We start from the raw sequence: 19,041 nt of genomic DNA, 5'->3' as shown, positions 1-19,041 counted from the left end.
TAGCAAAAATCTCTCTTAAAAATAAATAAATGACTCATACTTTGTAAAACTTACTTGAAACTTCATATTTATTCACTAGAATATATAACTAATTGGAATTTATTTCCCTACATTGTCAAATACATTTATTCTCTAACAAAGAACATTTTTTGTACTTTAAATGTTGCTTATTATATTTCACTGTAGTATTAAAAGAAACAGAAGCAATAATTGATTATGATAATGTACTAACAAAAACCTCACAGATACTATGACATTCTTACCTGTGATTCTCTTTAAGAAATGTGACATCATGCCGAAATACACGGGTAGGCAAAGAGGAAAGTAGGGCATCAACTTTCATGATGAGGTCGCTCATGCTAGATAAAGAAGGGGACAAGGTCTGAGTTCTTTGGAAAAAGAACGTTTCATATTCATGTTACAGTTAGTGTTTAGAGAAAGGCTCTATATAAATGAACAAGGTTCTATGGAAGTGGATGGCAAAAGACTTACAGCATAAAAGCATTTCTCTAAAAACATCAAGGCATTTAACACAGTCAATGCCAGCAATAGATATGTACATATAAAGCAAATAAACATGAGAATCATGTACATAACCTTTAGGAAAATGGATATATGTTGGGAAGGGAGAAAACTGGGAAGGCCATTAAGAAACAAAGCGAGTCAGCTTCAAGGCAAATAAAACATTAACACCAGGACCAGCACGTGGTATAGCCGTTGCACCACTGGATTTCCACCGCAGTTTGGTCCCGGACCTGGTGGCTTAAAACTCATGCCGGGCGTGTGTGCATGTGTGCCCAAGATCCCAGGAGAAGAGTGGAGGAGAAGGGACTGTGGTGTGGCCATTCCCCCTGGGGAGTGATTTCTCATTTTTCTTTCACTTTCCTCTCACTGTCTCTTATCTGTCTCTGGTGAGCACATCTGCCCTAAGACAAAAAGCTCTACAGAAAAGCAAATAACATCTATAGTTTGGTGGTGGTGAGTGAATGGATATCTTTAATTATCTCTTTATATTCACCAAATGTCTTTTATCATACCTTTATTTTTCTACACACTTGAAATATTTTCTAATTGTGAAAACAGGCAAATGCAAAATAACAAACTCCAAAATGAACTGCTCTTATGATTTTGAATACTTACTTCTTTGAGTTGATTTCCATATTTTCAACAATGCCTTTAATATTCTGTACTAAATTAGTAAATGTTATCTTTTCCAACACGTAAAAATCTTCTACATAGAAATCTTCATCTATTGGTCCGAAGAACTTAAAATAAAAAAAAGTTAAATTATTGTATACCTTCTAGAAGATATCAGTGTAGGAAAAATAATTTTTTCATCAAATAGTTCTTTGGTAAGAAAATCTAATTAGGGATTAAAGAGATGGTAGCTATTAATTCTATTAGTTTCTAAGCCTAATAGGAAATTAAAAAAAGAAAATATTTTCTCACTTTGATATTACAAATAATTGTGTAAACACAAAAATTGAAGTGACAAAATAAAAAAGTAACAAATGATTTTCCTTACAAAGTTTTATTTTGAAACATAAACTATGATGTATCTGAATAACTAAGGCTTTTCCTTCTAAATTAAATTGTGAAATCAACTGTCTGTATTTATAAATCTCATTTCAATTTTCTTTCATTTTCAACTATAAATTATAGTCTACACAATGTAGATATGAATTAATATGTAAACAAACCATAAAATAAAAAAACCAAGAGAGAAATCACATAATAATTACAATAATACCAAGCAATTTTCATCTGATATTGTAAAAATGGTTTGGGAGTAGCGAGGTGGTTTTTAGCTTTATAAAAGTAACTACAAAGTAAAAAGCTATTGAGTTGTTACCTAATTTCTCAGAAGGGCTAGCCCATCACAAGCACCACCAACTTGACCACCATGAACATTTACTGGGCAAGGTAATACATGCAATCATCATATTATCATGTATACAAAGCTCAGAAATGAATGGGGAGACTGACATAGTCTGATGTAAGAAATGATTATATTTAATGGTAAATCATTAAAAGATGTCAATTAGAATATTTTTCTTTTTTGGTAAAACAAAAACAAAAACAAACTAGAATATAATGATTGCAATCACATTTGCTCACTTCCTTGTCATTAGTTTCTACAATGAATATTAAAAACTACTGAAGTATCATCCTTAAATTCCCATTTCTTATGTCAAAGACAATATTAGCTGAAATGTTGGTATCCCAGCTAAACAAATACAATGTTTCACCTTAAATATAAACACAGGCTCTTAAAAATGCATAAAAAAGGCATCGTAGTATTGAAAATACCTACATGAGGATACTGAAAAAGTTCACAGGAAAATGGAATTGAAATACAAATTTATTTTGAGACAAATTTTTTTCTAGTTATTTCCATCATAAACATCTTCCTTCACCTCTCTTTTTATCATTTATTTGTTTTTACATTTTCCCAAAAACATTTACTGTACATAACAAAAAATTTTTGCTCATACTTCATAGTTTTGACAGTTAAGAAACAACTTCCAAAATTTCAAAATACTGAATTTTAAAGATAATGTTCAAAATATTTCTTAGGATTTTGTTTGTGACTCTATAACAACAGAGACAGTATGGTTTTAAATAGTTTTGAGAAAATATTTATGTCAATTACTCAAATTGTTGAAAAGCAAATACCCAGCACACAATTCACACATAAACCTTCTCAAGTCAGCCCTGTTTACCAAGTATTCTGTGATATACCATCTGCTAGCAAAGACCAGTCTCTTTTTCTTCCTTCAAAGTCCTCAAGATAATCCTCTGGTTGTGGCTGCTCTTTTGTAATCTCTACTGATTACAATGCTGGACTGGAAAAAATCCAGGTTATTTTATGGTATAAATTCTTTCATATAGCTTCTCTAATCTTCTCTGCCAGGCAGAACTGTTTATGGTGCCAGGCCATCTTTCCAAGAACTTCTGTTGACTTACTTGAGATCCACCTTAGTTCTATAGTTTTCAGATTATTCAGTTATGACGTTCCAGTCAAAGCCCTGTCCAATTATAAGTATTTCCAATTTCTGATTCAATGTAACAAGCATTATTGAACTTATTATGTAAATTACCCTTCTGCCACAAAATAAGAATACTCCCAGATATTTTCCAATTCCTGGATCAGGAAGGAAGAAAAGTTTATGTTTCCATTTAAAGAAACAAATAAAAAATATTTTAACAAATTGCTGAACCTATCAATAGTTCAAAAGAAAACAAAATCCTTAAATTGGGAAAACAAAGCACAGTAAAAAAAAATCAGTAATATTCTACTCGAAAGTCATAAAATTCTATTTACCCGTTCAGTCTTATGTTCAATCTTTCTTCAGTTGAATCTGCAGTGTTAACTGTGGTCCGATCTTTCCGTTTAAATCCTGGAAGTTAACATTCAACATTATTGTTAATATTTCTTGTCCCTAGCATTAAGTTGATCATTTTCTTGGCTGCGTTTTGTTCTTTTATTTCTGTATGTGTTTTTAGTTTTCCTGGTAGAGCACTCCTTTCAGAACTTCAAGAGTGGATCTGTTATTGGTAAATTCTTTCAGGTCTTGTTTATCTGAAAATGTTTTTATCTTTTTTTTTCCCATATGAAAGATAATTTTGCCGGGTATAGTATTCTTGGTTGAAATTGTTTTTCACTCAACACTTTGACTATGTTTCCCCCTTTCCTTGCTTGCATTGTGTCTGATGAGAGGTCTGATGTTAACCTAGTGGGATAACTTTTATAAGTAAACAGATGTTTCTCTCCTGCCAATTTTAGTATCTTTTCTTTGTGGATTTTGCCACTCTTTCAATGATGGGCCTTGGAGAAGATCTTCTTGGGTAGATTCTTTTAGGGGTCATTTGTATTTCTTGGGTCTGGATATTTGAATGCCTCTCTGGATTTGGAGTTTTGTTCCAAGATTTCTTGGAATATATCATCAATGCCCTTATTAGTTTCTTCACCTTCTGGGATACCAATTATCTGGATGTTTGGATGCTTAATGGTGTCTAGTGTTTCTCATATAGTATTCTAATTCTTTTCAGGGTTATTTTCTCAGTTATTTTAGTTTTTTTTTTTTTTCCTAGATCAGAGGTTTTGCCTTCAACATCCGAGATTCAATCTTCTGCATGGACTAACCTGCTTTTAATACTTTTGAAGGAGGTTCTGACTTCCTGAATTGCAGCCTTCATCTCTAATAGCTCCATTTGATTCTTTTTTATGGTGTGTATTTCCTCTTTCAGATTGTGCAAGAACTTCCTCATCTCCTGGAACTTGTAGTCTCTTTTCTCCTATATCTTCTAGAGTTCATTGTCTCTCAGCTCTTGCATCTCATTTAGTTTTGTTACTATGAATATTCTGAATTCTCTATCAGACATTTCCATGAGTTCTATTGTACTGTCTGTGGATGATGAAGGATTGTTCTTTTCCTTTAGGGGAAAAATATTTTCTTGGTTTCTCAAATTTCCTGTGCCTCTGTGGTGGTTTCTGGTCATTCTTTGACAAAATCTCTCCTCCACTTGTCTGAGTATTTTGGGAGTCTAGAAGATGGGAGTTTAGAGCATAGCTTCCCTGAACATGCTAGGACACACTTCAGCTTTAAAATGGCGTTTTCTCTGAGTATTTCGGGACTCTAGAAGATGGAGTTTAGAACATAGCTTCCCTCTTAGGCAAATTTTGAAACCATGCAGTTTTTATGTAATATGCATTTTCCATGAACTTTTTGAAGATACTCATCTAAACATTTCACTGCCTTAAGATTTAATATAATTTTTAAGCCAACTTTGAAAACCCATTCAATGTTGCTTTTTTGGACAATGAATAGGCAGACTTGGAAAAAAGCTGAATTTTATATCTATATCACCTCTAGTGACAAGGAGTTTTGGTTGTAGCTCAGAATAAGAAAATAAAATCTTAGATTATTTTCTTAAGGTTTTAACCATACTGACAACCTTACTGATTAAATTCACCAGAGAATAGGCTCTTTTTTGCCTACATAAGTAAGCTCAGTGTTAAATAGCTTAGAGAAACTTGATTCTTCTGTGTCTTAATTTTTTCTATTTAAAGTAAATATAATTGTGAAATAAAGTGAAGAAGTATAAAATCACATTATGTCCAAGTTGAGAAAAAGAACATGAAACTTGAAAACCATGTAATAATATAATAACATTTATCTGATGCTTATATCTTCTTTACAACTTTTTGGAAACATAATTTGACTTTTCATTTATATAATAACTGCTATGACAAATGAATCATCTCCTTTGACTGCTCACTGAAATATTTAAAACCTTTGCTAGATGTTTATCTATGCACTGAGCAAAAATCTCTCCACTCAAAAAGTTTAATCAACTAGCTTTAATTCTATATTGACTCTCGTCTACTGTAACAAATAAAGTCTATAAGTATACCCAGTATTTTCCACGAGATGGTCTTCAAATTTTTCAAAAGACAACAGAAGTCAACATTTACTGAAAATTTACTTCATATCAGGGGCTACTCTACGTGCTTTACATGTAAAAACATATTCAATCATGCTGACAACCATGTAAAGTATATTATTACCACTTCTCTTGTCCCAACAAAGAAACTAAGTCTCATAGAGGTTAAATAATGAATGGTACAAATGGAATTTTAATTCATCTCTGTCTGGCCAAAAAAACTAAAACCATGGTTCAAGGATGCCTTGTGAAAGTTAGTAGCTTATTTTGGAGTTCATCCTGATGGTGTCCCTAAAGCTATCAGTACTGTAATGTTTATTTGTTAAAAAAAAAAAAATAAGACTTTGGAAACATGCTGTTTTTGAAACAGATGTGTGATGGATGTTATAATCCTTTGCTGAATGGTATTCATTAAAAGTAGGTTTTCAGTCCTTGGCCTTCAAGTGTACATAGAGTCAGGGTTGCTTTCTAAAGACTTTTTTATCTCACTTTTTAAAAAAAATACAATCATCAACCTTGAATACACTCATGTAAATTAATGACCATGTTAAAGTTGCCCTTATGTTTATATTTCACTTTAAATTGTTGATCATGTCAGGCCAATTTGTACATAGGTTCCCGAAACATGCTGTTTTTGAAACAGATGTGTGATGGATGTTATAATCCTTTGCTGAATGGTATTCATTAAGAGTGGATTTTCAGCTCTTGGCCTTCAAGCATACATAGAGTCAAGGTTGCTTTCTAAAGACTTTTTTAACCTTAATTTTTTTTAAAAAGTACAATCATCAACTTTGAATACACTCATGTAAATTAAGGACCATGTTTAAGTTGCCCTTATGTTTATATTTCACTTTAAATTATTGATCATGTCAAGCCAATTTGTACAAAGACTTTGGAATCAAATGCCATGCTATATATAAATATATCAAGAATGAACCTGCTTCTCCAGCCTTATTGTTTGCATGCTACCTGGTCATTGTCAGTTAATCGTAGTATGGTTTTCATTTAAAGCATTTACTTAATTAAAAAAAAAATTTCTGTCATCAACTTGTTTTATATGCTTTTTCTATTATACTTTCAAAGAATAATTTTAGTCTAATTCAAAATGTAATTTTTATCCAAATAGTAACTTAAAAAACCCAACCATCCCTTTAGAATATGATAATATATTGATAATATATTGGTTGAACCATAAGAAATGCCTTTTATGGGTCAGAAACAATCATCATTTTTTTATGAGATAGACCAGTAGAATTGCCACTGACGAGATCAGCTCCTAGTCTAAACACCATTGAAATACCAAGTACAAAAACACATGGGATTAAGTGTGTGTGGTGTGTCTTTCTGTCTGGAAATAATGTTCCTAGGACTTCTGGGAATTACTGATGTCACTGAATTTTGTACTCAACAAAAAAGGAGGGGTAGGTCTCCTCTCCCTTTAAAAAGAAAGAAAAAAAAAAAAGAAAGAACCTCACTCTCTATTGCACCATGTCTTCCAGCAATTTGTAAATATGTAGTGTAATAAAAATAAATACAAAATATAAAATATAGAAATTACTTGGGCCAGCCCACAGTATAGTGGTTAAGGTGACTGGATCCCACATGGTCAACATTGCAGTTCAAGCCCTAGGCCTGGCGGCTTGAGAAACATGCCAGGCATTTGTGTGTGCATGTCCAGACTCCCAAAAGAAGGAAGAAATGGAGAAGATATTGTGGCATGACCATTCACCTTGGAGGGTGCTTTCTTTCTTTCTTTCTGTTGAGAGGATACATGCCCTCTGAAAAATTAAAAAAAAAAAAAAAGTGCTTTAGAGCTTTGAAGATGATTTATGGATATATAATGTGATAACACAAGCCAGAGATATATCAAACATATTGTATTAATTGATTTATTAATAAATCTAAGTGTTAGTTTTAATTTTTAACTTAATAAGAAATGAAATCATATATTAAAAGAATATTAATACATAGAAAGATACTTTTTTGTATGTGCATGTAAAAACTCCAATCAAAAAAGTGTTTTGCTATATTAAGAGAAAAAACATGATATAAAATTATATGTATAGGATGATACACATATGTTAAAAAGCAAATAGCCATGGCAGAAAAAATTCTTGGAAAGCAAAACAAATTATTAGGTGGTTGGGAAAGTGATGACACATTTTTGCATAGAAACACATAGAAAAATAGGTCAAGACTTTCCTGATGACCTCACATTATTAGAAATTTGTATTACGATGGTGAAAGTAAGAAGATTTTTCCTGTAGCTTTTCAAAGATGATACTAACAAGTAACATGTGATAACATATTCTACTTTATATCTCAAAACTTACAAGTCACTTAATTGTAGAAGAAAAAGTACAAGAAAAAAAAAGCCATAACAATGGATTTACTATGCCTACAATACTTCTCAATCACAATGCTGTGATGTATTCTAAGTTGATTGTTGTGATACTTACATTAGGACAAAATAAAAGCTAGATGTGTGCTGAACACTCCTCTTTATTTGCATTCATGGTATCACGAGTGGAGGAAGGAGAGGAGAACAGACAGTGTACCATGTGTGTTCACACTGAGCCCTGTCTGGTGTCTGGGGTGTTCAGCACCTGAGAGCACCGTCTGTAGGTAGTGAGGTATGCTGTGACAGAAAGTCTGAGACCCACCGCATCAGTGTCACCGAGACGAGGGAGTACCTCCTTTTCCTACTTACTTTCCCATTGCTGACAATACCTATTTCCCCTGGAAGCAATCCGAGTACATTTTGACAAAACAACTGGTGCGTTCTGAAAATATTCATTCTGATGGTATTATATTTTTTCTCAAAAGCATTCTTATCCATTTCCTAAAGCACAAAAATGAGGAAATTAATAAGAAAATCATAAGTATATTAAATAATTTTCTCAGTACATACTTTAATTAATATATTAATAATTAGTATAAAATTTGAGGTTAGGGACCAGCAGTTAGTGTAATGACTATGTTGCTGGACTCCCATGTAGTTAACTGCAGTTCAAATTCCGGACCTGGTGGCTTAAAACTCACGCCAGGCGCATGTGTGTGTGCCCAAGATCCCAAGACAAGAATGGAGGAAAAGGGACTGTGGCATGGCCATCCCTCCTGGTGGGGTGATTTCTCACTTTCTGTCTCTCTGTCTTCCTGGTGAGCGCACACACCCTATAGTAAAAACCTCTAAAAAAAAAAAATGAGGTTATATTAAATTATGATTTCAGTATTTTCTTCTGAAACATTTTTGAAAATGACCTTTTGCCAAGTCATTTACAGTGTGTTTAAATGTTGTTAGAAGTAGATTTGTTTGCTATTCATCTTTTCAGAATTTTAAGGGGATTATTGAATTAGTAAAATAGTAGAGTGCATCAATTTAAGTAATTTTTAACATTAAAAAGTGAAATAAAGTATGCATTATTTTCTGAACTCAGAATTCTTCAATTTGGTCTTCTCAATTAAAAAATAGTGTTTAAAATAAAAATAACCGTTCTCACCCATAATACCAATCTCAGAAAACCAATTGAGTAACAATGCATTAAAACAGTGAACTATGGAAATTAAACCTTGGTTAGAGTAAAAAAAAATATATGGCTGTTCATAGAAAATAAGCTAACAAATAGGTTCCTTGCACCTCTCACCCATAATATCAATCTCAGAAAACCAACTGAGTAATAGTGCATTAAAACAGTGAACTATGGAAATTAAACCTTGGTTAGAGTAAAAAAAAATATATGGCTGTTCATAGAAAATAAGCTAATAAATAGGTTCCTTGCACTTTCATAGAAAGGCATACTTCTCTCTCCCTATACTTATCAAACTTTACTGTGCATATCACTCACCCAAGTACTTTGTTAAGATGAAAATTCAATTTCAGTAGAACCAAGATGAAGTCTTAAATTCTGAATTTCTCACCAGTTACTAGGACCTCTGCTATGAGGGAAATGTTCTCCTGCCCGATCCAGTATGGTAGCTATAGCCACAGGTGGTTGGTTATTTAGCACTGGAAATGTGGTTGGCATGACAATCCACCTAGGTCCTCCTTATTTCCCAAATATCTGACCTGCCCCCCTTACTAGTCCAATTCGACCTTTCGGTCCACAGATTGTGCCACATATTCATTGTTCATCTGTTTCCCATGATATAATTTTTCTCCTAACCTTATATCTTAGACTCCTTTATTTAAAAAATAAAATGCTGCCAATTTTGTTCTCTTGAATGTCTCTCCTCAGTCATATTCACCTGGAAAAATCCAGCCCTGACTGTCCACGACTCTGTTCACTATGCAACTGGATTGCAACGGGGGAACGCATCTGCAGGAAAACATGCTACCAATGCTGATCTCGTTTTCAATTTATTTTTTTTAATTTTTAATTAATTGATTAATTTACATTAATCCCCTAAGCATCGTCACAGCATACAAAATGTGATCTCCCATCCAGAATATACTGCACAGTGGCTTAATCAGACACGTTATCGTCAATAATTTTCCATTTCTAGTTTCATATACATATATAAAAATATATATATTTCCCCCCTATTTCTCACCCTCTGCCATTTCCCACCCTTCTCCCACACTATTTCAGGTGTCTACAGTTGTTTCCTATTCCTTTTCCCCCCACATTTTATTGATTCACAAAATTTCTTAAACAATCTAACTACCTACAATAGCAAGTCCAGCTGGCATATACATGTCTGACTTTAGTTGTTAAACTCTGAGTAGAATGAATATACTATAAGATAGCTTTGACCAGATCTCCAAGAAGTTCTGAAGGGAGTGCTATACCAGGAAAATTAAATACGGACACACAGAAATAAGAGTTCAAAAACTAAGAAAATGGCCAACTTAATGGTAGGGACAAAGTCTGGAGTTAAATATTACATGACTTTCAATTTCTGATCACTAGTCTCAAGCAGGCCCTCAGCAATGACCAGAAATCTTCCTTCACTAACATATTAAATTCACTTTCTCTTGCAATAACAGAAAAATATTTGACATTTTATTCCCTTTTCAAATCCCTAAGAATACTTACTCCTGTTCTAATACTTAGCTAATGACTTGACTTTTGACAATAAGAACAATCAGAAGAAAAACACTTCATCTTGTTATCACTAAAATAATCAACATTTCTGCATCTGTACCCTTCTGGTTAAAATGAACAATTTCTGCTCTTTTGATCGACATGTAACACGTGTGCGTTAGATCCCAGCACCTTTATCTACTCGAGACCTATGCTTCTGTTTGGCTCCCCTCTATGTATCATTCGTTCCCATTTTGCAGATGGATCACTTCATTAACATATAAAATGGTAACATCTCCCAAATTCAGAAATCGTCTGATAGCAAGTCCCACTCCAGCCACAGCCCTCTTCCTCTGCTGTTCTGCATAGGAAAAGTCCTTGAAAGAGCTGCCCATTATTACTGTCTCTTATTTTCTGATTCCCACTCTCTCGGATCTAGTTCACTTTTACAGTCTTACTGAAACAGTTCTTATCAAAGTCAGCAATGCTCAGCTTACCAAAATGGTCAACTAGGAAGCCTCACTTCAGGAACATCTATCGTAGTGTACCTTTCCTTCCTTGAAAGACGTTTTCCCATCGACTTCCAGGGCATTACATGCTTCTGTCTATCTTCCTCTTTGGCTGTTCCAACTGTCTTCTTTACTGGATCAGCTTTTTCACATGTTCCTCTATCTGCTGAAATGTTCTGGGACTCAATTTTCAGCCTCTCTGTTCTCCTTCTTTCATACCCTACACTCACTTCCTAGGTAACCTCATCTAATACTTTGGTTTTTATATATCATATAATGTTGATGATTGACTCTCAAAAGAAATATTAAAAAATAGTAATATTACAGTTCTCCATTGAATTCTACACTAATTTGCCCAGCTGTTAATATCACCACTTGGCTGTCCAACAGGCATCTCCAATATGTACATAAAACTTAACTCTTGATGTAAAGTATGTCCAAATCCTCTCTTCCTCTAGACTTCTCCACCTCAAAAAGATACTAAAATTAATTCCAGCTGTTAAACTGAAATTCTAGGAAATTATCTTCACGTGTCACAATGATCAGCGTTTATAGCTGTAGCAAATACTATTCAATCAACTCATCACCTCTATCACCCCTCTCTAGTCTAAGATATCTTTATTCTTATGCAATAGCAAATTAATTGCTGATTCTACTTCCATTCTTTGTCTACCTATTATCAAATTTTTATTCGCATCTAGTCTTCTTTCTTCTTTTCTCTTTTTTCCTTCTTTCCTTCCCCCTTCCCTTCCTTCCCTCCTTCATTTCTTTTTTTCTTTTTTGCTAGAGGATGGGTGTGCTCATCGGACAGAAAAAGAAAGCACCTTCTGCTATGCTGTGGCCATGGTATAGTCCTTTCTCCTTCTTTTGTCCTTCATGTCAAGATTTGGGGCAAATGCGCCCAGTGTGTTTTTCAAGCAAAGGGACCAGGATTTGTACCATGGATGGCCATGTGGGATGTAGTTCCCTTAACTGCTGCACTATGGAGAAGACCCCAGAGTCTTATTTTTTTTTTTTTTTGAGAGTTTTTTTTGCTATAGGGCATGTGTGCTTGCCAGAAAGACAGAGACAGACAGACAGAAAGTGAGAAGTCATTTCCCAGGAAAATGGCCACACCACAATTCCTTCTCCTCCACTCTCCTCTTGGGATCTTGGGCACGCACACACACGTGCCTGGCCTGAGTTTAAGCCACCAGGTCCGGGACTCAAACCATGGTCAACTACATGGGGGTCCAGCGACTGCCATTAAGCTGACTGCTGGTCCCCAGAGTCATGTTTTAAAAAGATTTACTTCTGTAAGATTGCTCAGAGACTTTCCAAAATACTCGGTAAAAATTCAGAATTTTACCATGGCCTTATTGTACTTGAAATACCTGGGGGTCTCTCTCTGACTTCCCCTATAGTATTTGCCACAGTTCTCAGTCCATTCTGTTCATAATGATTTTCTGTCCATACTTCAGACCTGGCAAGACTGTCTCTGTCTTAGGCTCTGTACCTCTTATGTTCCTGAACCTGGTACACTCACTCTGCAGACTTTCACATGACTTGACCTCACATTTCACTCAGACCTCTGCTTAAATGTAAGCTTTAGACAAAAGTTGACCACGCCACCTAAAATAATATCCTCTTATGCTTTTATATATATCTCCAGTACCACTTATTTTGTCTGTCTTTCACTCTACAATGTAAACTCCACAAGCAACAAGGATTCTATCTGCCTTGGTCATAAATATGTCTCCGTTGTTTGACAGAAAATCAAGAAATAACTTTTGAATGGATTAATATATTTTTCTTTCAGAAGGTCATTGACTTGAACTTCCCCATGCTGACCCCTGTCAGTGAGATACCTGAGGATTATTTACATGATACTTTAATTCCCACTTAAGTTCAGATCCTTAGTACAGTGTCATCAGCTTTACTGATCATGAAGTAGTTAATGAAATATGTGAAATTTCATGTTAACTATTCTATGCAAAGTCATACCATTTCCCATTGCAAGATTAATATTTATTATCCCCAGTTGATTTGACCTATACATTAATGTTTTTGCTAACATGCTATCTCCAGGTACATTAACTTACATTTTTGAAATATGTAACTCATACTTATTTCTAACAAATAGCTACTGACCTCAGTAAGGAATGTTTTAATTTTCTCTCCAGAGTAAATAGCGTTAGCAGTTTCTTCCTTTGCCAATTTCATGAGAAAGCTTCTCAACAATCTGTTTTTCTGTGTAAGAAAAGCTGTCAAAATTCCTCTTGAAATAGCTGTGTTCTCCTCGTTTATTTTTGACGTAGGATTATAAATAACACCCAATCGACTATGAACACTTGTTTTCTGCAAAACACATTTATAGGTTAAAAGGACCAGTGTCTTACATACCTTTCTACAGTTGAACATGTTTTCTTCCCCATCAAGGTTGTTCACTTCACCATATCCTTTTATTCACTGTCAAAGTCTGTCTATGCTGAAGGTACTGAACGTGGTACATGGCTGAATCACCCTAACTAAAAAAGTCATGTTAGTAACCTACTGTTTCACCCTTCTGCATAAATACGCCTCTGCATTGCCACATTTTATTTACCTTTTTTTGTGAGTATGTGAAATGGCACATATAAAAATACACAAAAAATACACAGCTCAATGAATTAACCCATCAAATACTATCCAGATGGGGCTAGCAGTTAGTGTAATGGCTATGTCACTGAACTCCCATGTAGTCGACTGCAGTTTGAGTCCCAGACCCGGTGGCTTAAACTCATGCTGGGAGCGTGTGCATGTGTGCCCAGAATCCCGAGAGGAGAAAGGAAGAGAAGGAATTGCGGTGTGGCCATCCTCCCTGGGAGAAGATTTCGTGCTTTCTGTCTGTCTGTCTGTCTGTCTCAGTCTTTCTGGCGAGCGCACGCACCCTATAGCAAAAACTTTCTCAAAAAACCCCAAAAAACAAAAAAAACTATCCAGGCTAGGAGACACAACAATTCCAGCACTCTGAAGGCATCCTCACCATCCTCTCCTGCCAATTACTGTATCCTCCACTTTTCTTTTTCTTTCCTTTTATTTTTTTTTATTTTTAAATTAAGTAGACTTTATTTGGGCAAAGAACGAGTCATGAATTGAGCATACTCAGAACCAGAAAAGATTCAGAGAACTCCACGAAGTACTTATTGAAGATGAGTATTATTTTTTCTTTATTTTTTGTTTGTTTTATATTGCATTTAATCACATATATCTTTACAGTGTATAACATCTTTTTCCCAGCATGATTACCATGCATATTGGTCAAGAAAAAAAATTACTATACACATCTGCAGCAGCAAATAGCTTTCCATTTTCAGATTATCTTTATATATATTTATTATTTTTTAGACATTTGACAATTATATATATTTGGCATGTGAAGAGAATTTACCTAACATGAAATACTTCTCAGACCAGTCTAGTTGAGAATACGATACACATTATCATTAACAGATAATAAACCATTTCTATGTACCACAAATGCCATGCCTATTTTTACTCCTGATTTCTTTATACTGTTCCCTTCTCCCTTTCCCCCATCACATTCCACACAGTCTTCAGCGTCCATAACTATTTTCACTGCTTTTATGTCCTCCAATATTTCAGTCTCTATAATAGAGTATGGATAGTCGGTATATATTAAGTGAAAACATACAGTATCTTTCTTTCATAGCCCAGCTTGCTTCACTCAGTAATAGATCCTCCATATTCAACCACTTTCTATCAAATGCCAGGGCCTTGTTTTTTATGGCTGAATAGTATTCCATAGAGTATATATGTCACACATTTTCAATCCACTGATCTGTTTGTGGACATTTGGGTTGGTTCCATATCTCAGCAATTGTGAATAATACTGCAATAAACATTGATGTGCAAGTGTTTTTCTGACTAAGCATTCTCCAGTCCTTTGGGTAGATACCCAGAAGTGGGACTGCTGGATCAAATGGTAGCTCTATTTGTAGATCTTTGAAGAACTTCCATATTATTCTGGACCAATTTACATTCCCACCAACAGTGCAGGAGAGCTCCCCCTTCACCAGAACCCTGCCAACACATCATTTTGTGTATTTTTAATCTTTGCCATTCTGATGGGTTAGGTGGTATCTCATTGTGGTTTTAATCTACACATCTCCCTTATGATGAGGGATGTTGATGTTTCCTCATATGCTTTTTGGTTGTGTGCATGTCCTCCTTAGAGAGATTTTTGTTCAGCTCATTTTCCCATCTTTTAATTGGGTTAATCATTTAATAGAAGTGATCTGTGTCACGAAGAAGAAATACAATGTGTGACTTTTCAGGCTAGGTTATTTATAAATAATTGTGAGGCTCTGTCTTTAGCTCTTTATTGCTCCAGGAGAAACATGGGTGCATGTTGTGAGGATACTTTAGCAACACCAACAAGTCTATGTCACAACGGAAGAAAGCTTTCTGTTCACACATAGAACAGCCCATGAAGAACTGAGGCCTCCTGTCAACAGGCAGGCAAGGAACCTCTCTTGGAAACTCACCCTCTAGCGTTAGCCAAGCCTCCAGACGATGACAGCCAAAGCCAAAAATAATTTCATAAATTCTTTTAGTTTATGTTTCTTAAGTATTTTCTTTTTAAAAATCTAGACACTTATATGTTCCCTTAGAAATACAGGTTTTAAAAGAGTACTTTAGGGACCAGCAGTTGGCATAATGGCTGTTACTGGACTCCCATGGAGTCAACCACAGTTCGAGTCCCAGACTTGGTGGCTTAAATTCACACTGGGTGTATGTGCATGCATTTCCAAGATCCTGAAAGGAGAATGGAGGAGAAGGGATTGCAGCGTGGCCATCCCCACGGGGGGTGATTTCTCGCTTTCTGTCTTTCTCTGTCTTTCTGGTGAGTGCAAGTGCCCTATAGCAAAAACCTCTACAAGAAAAAAAAAAAAAAGAAGAAGAAAAAAAGAAAAACCACTTTAAATTAAATATAGAACTGTATCTTCCCGAAGTATATTGGTTTGGAATCATATAATAACAAGGAAATTAAAGTTGAAGTAAGGCTTAAGATATTCTTCAGTGAAAGAAATTTATTGTTTTTTCTAAAATAAGCAGGGAGAGAAAGTGTTGCCTAATTATGTGATTAAAAAGAAAACTGTAGGGCCAGCAGGTAGTATGGTGGTTAAGGGGTGCTGGACTCCCACATGCTCAACCATGGTTCAAATCCTGGAACTGGCAGCTTGAAAATCATGACGAATAAATAAATATAAGTAAATGTTTATTTTTTTAAATCCTTTGCATAGACTCAATGTCCCATGCCCTCCAGACTTCTCTAGACTGCTTTCCTCCATTTCCCTCCATTCCATGTTATTCAATTATTTTGTATCCCTCCTGCTTTTCTATTTTTCTATTAACTATTGAGAGAGGAGCATTGAGACTTCAGACTGTAAGTTGGGGATCCATCTATTTCTCCATGCAGTTCTGCTTTTACATCATGTATTTAAAGTATTGTTGTTAGATGCATAACCTAGAATTGTTACGTCCTGTTGATTTATATTTAAACTTGATCATTACTTCCTCTTGTAAATGTATAGTAATCACATTAAATGTTGATGATCTAAATACATCAGTAAAGCCAGAGGCATCAAACAGGGTTAAATAAAGCAAGATTCAAGTGTATGCAGCCTGTCTAAAAATTAGCTTTAAAAAAAAGATACAAGTTAAAGGATGGAAAAATATACAATGTTAACACTAGTCTTTAAAAAGATGGAGTGTCTGGACCTGCCCTGTAGTCTGATGGTTAAGAAAAGCTGAATTCCATACTGCTAGCCATGGTTTGAATCCCATCCCTGCTGTCTTGAAAAAACATGCCCGGTTGGGACCAGGAGGTAGTGTTGAACTCTCACATGCCCAGCCGGAGTTGGAATCCTGGACGTAGGAGCTGGAAAATGACACAAGGCATGTGTACATGCATGCCCAAAATCCTAGGAGAAGAATGGAGGAGAGAAGATATAGGGCATGTGTGCTTGCCAGAAAGACAGAGACAGACAGACAGAAAGTGAGAAGTCATTTCCCAGGAAAATGGCCACACCACAATTCCTTCTCCTCCACTCTCCTCTTGGGATCTTGGGCACGCACACACACGTGCCTGGCCTGAGTTTAAGCCACCAGGTCCGGGACTCAAACCATGGTCAACTACATGGGGGTCCAGCGACTGCCATTAAGCTGACTGCTGGTCCCCAGAGTCATGTTTTAAAAAGATTTACTTCTGTAAGATTGCTCAGAGACTTTCCAAAATACTCGGTAAAAATTCAGAATTTTACCATGGCCTTATTGTACTTGAAATACCTGGGGGTCTCTCTCTGACTTCCCCTATAGTATTTGCCACAGTTCTCAGTCCATTCTGTTCATAATGATTTTCTGTCCATACTTCAGACCTGGCAAGACTGTCTCTGTCTTAGGCTCTGTACCTCTTATGTTCCTGAACCTGGTACACTCTTCAGACTTTCACATGACTTGACCTCACATTTCACTCAGACCTCTGCTTAAATGTAAGCTTTAGACAAAAGTTGACCACGCCACCTAAAATAATATCCTCTTATGCTTTTATATATATCTCCAGTACCACTTATTTTGTCTGTCTTTCACTCTACAATGTAAACTCCACAAGCAACAAGGATTCTATCTGCCTTGGTCATAAATATGTCTCCGTTGTTTGACAGAAAATCAAGAAATAACTTTTGAATGGATTAATATATTTTTCTTTCAGAAGGTCATTGACTTGAACTTCCCCATGCTGACCCCTGTCAGTGAGATACCTGAGGATTATTTACATGATACTTTAATTCCCACTTAAGTTCAGATCCTTAGTACAGTGTCATCAGCTTTACTGATCATGAAGTAGTTAATGAAATATGTGAAATTTCATGTTAACTATTCTATGCAAAGTCATACCATTTCCCATTGCAAGATTAATATTTATTATCCCCAGTTGATTTGACCTATACATTAATGTTTTTGCTAACATGCTATCTCCAGGTACATTAACTTACATTTTTGAAATATGTAACTCATACTTATTTCTAACAAATAGCTACTGACCTCAGTAAGGAATGTTTTAATTTTCTCTCCAGAGTAAATAGCGTTAGCAGTTTCTTCCTTTGCCAATTTCATGAGAAAGCTTCTCAACAATCTGTTTTTCTGTGTAAGAAAAGCTGTCAAAATTCCTCTTGAAATAGCTGTGTTCTCCTCGTTTATTTTTGACGTAGGATTATAAATAACACCCAATCGACTATGAACACTTGTTTTCTGCAAAACACATTTATAGGTTAAAAGGACCAGTGTCTTACATACCTTTCTACAGTTGAACATGTTTTCTTCCCCATCAAGGTTGTTCACTTCACCATATCCTTTTATTCACTGTCAAAGTCTGTCTATGCTGAAGGTACTGAACGTGGTACATGGCTGAATCACCCTAACTAAAAAAGTCATGTTAGTAACCTACTGTTTCACCCTTCTGCATAAATACGCCTCTGCATTGCCACATTTTATTTACCTTTTTTTGTGAGTATGTGAAATGGCACATATAAAAATACACAAAAAATACACAGCTCAATGAATTAACCCATCAAATACTATCCAGATGGGGCTAGCAGTTAGTGTAATGGCTATGTCACTGAACTCCCATGTAGTCGACTGCAGTTTGAGTCCCAGACCCGGTGGCTTAAACTCATGCTGGGAGCGTGTGCACGTGTGCCCAGAATCCCGAGAGGAGAAAGGAAGAGAAGGAATTGCGGTGTGGCCATCCTCCCTGGGAGAAGATTTCGTGCTTTCTGTCTGTCTGTCTGTCTGTCTCAGTCTTTCTGGCGAGCGCACGCACCCTATAGCAAAAACTTTCTCAAAAAACCCCAAAAAACAAAAAAAACTATCCAGGCTAGGAGACACAACAATTCCAGCACTCTGAAAGCATCCTCACCATCCTCTCCTGCCAATTACTCTATCCTCCACTTTTCTTTTTCTTTCCTTTTATTTTTTTTTATTTTTAAATTAAGTAGACTTTATTTGGGCAAAGAACGAGT

The 19,041-nt window shown here is 35.4% G+C and overlaps 1 protein-coding gene across 1 annotated transcript in view; it reads right to left on the bottom strand.

Moving 5' to 3' along the window:
- UGGT2 (UDP-glucose glycoprotein glucosyltransferase 2) overlaps positions 1–19,041 on the bottom strand; it is a 139,497-nt gene that overhangs the window by 57,718 nt on the left and 62,738 nt on the right. The window contains 4 exon segments of the mRNA XM_014590932.1: positions 264–359; positions 1,141–1,265; positions 8,159–8,290; positions 18,065–18,271. Coding sequence (XP_014446418.1) covers positions 264–359; positions 1,141–1,265; positions 8,159–8,290; positions 18,065–18,271 — 560 coding nt within the window.

The sequence above is a fragment of the Tupaia chinensis genome, unplaced genomic scaffold, assembly GCF_000334495.1.
Source record: "Tupaia chinensis unplaced genomic scaffold, TupChi_1.0 Scaffold000503_1, whole genome shotgun sequence".
Taxonomy (NCBI): domain Eukaryota; kingdom Metazoa; phylum Chordata; class Mammalia; order Scandentia; family Tupaiidae; genus Tupaia; species Tupaia belangeri.
The sequence above is the reverse complement of the archived record's forward strand: the minus strand, read 5'-3'. Positions and strand labels throughout refer to the sequence as shown.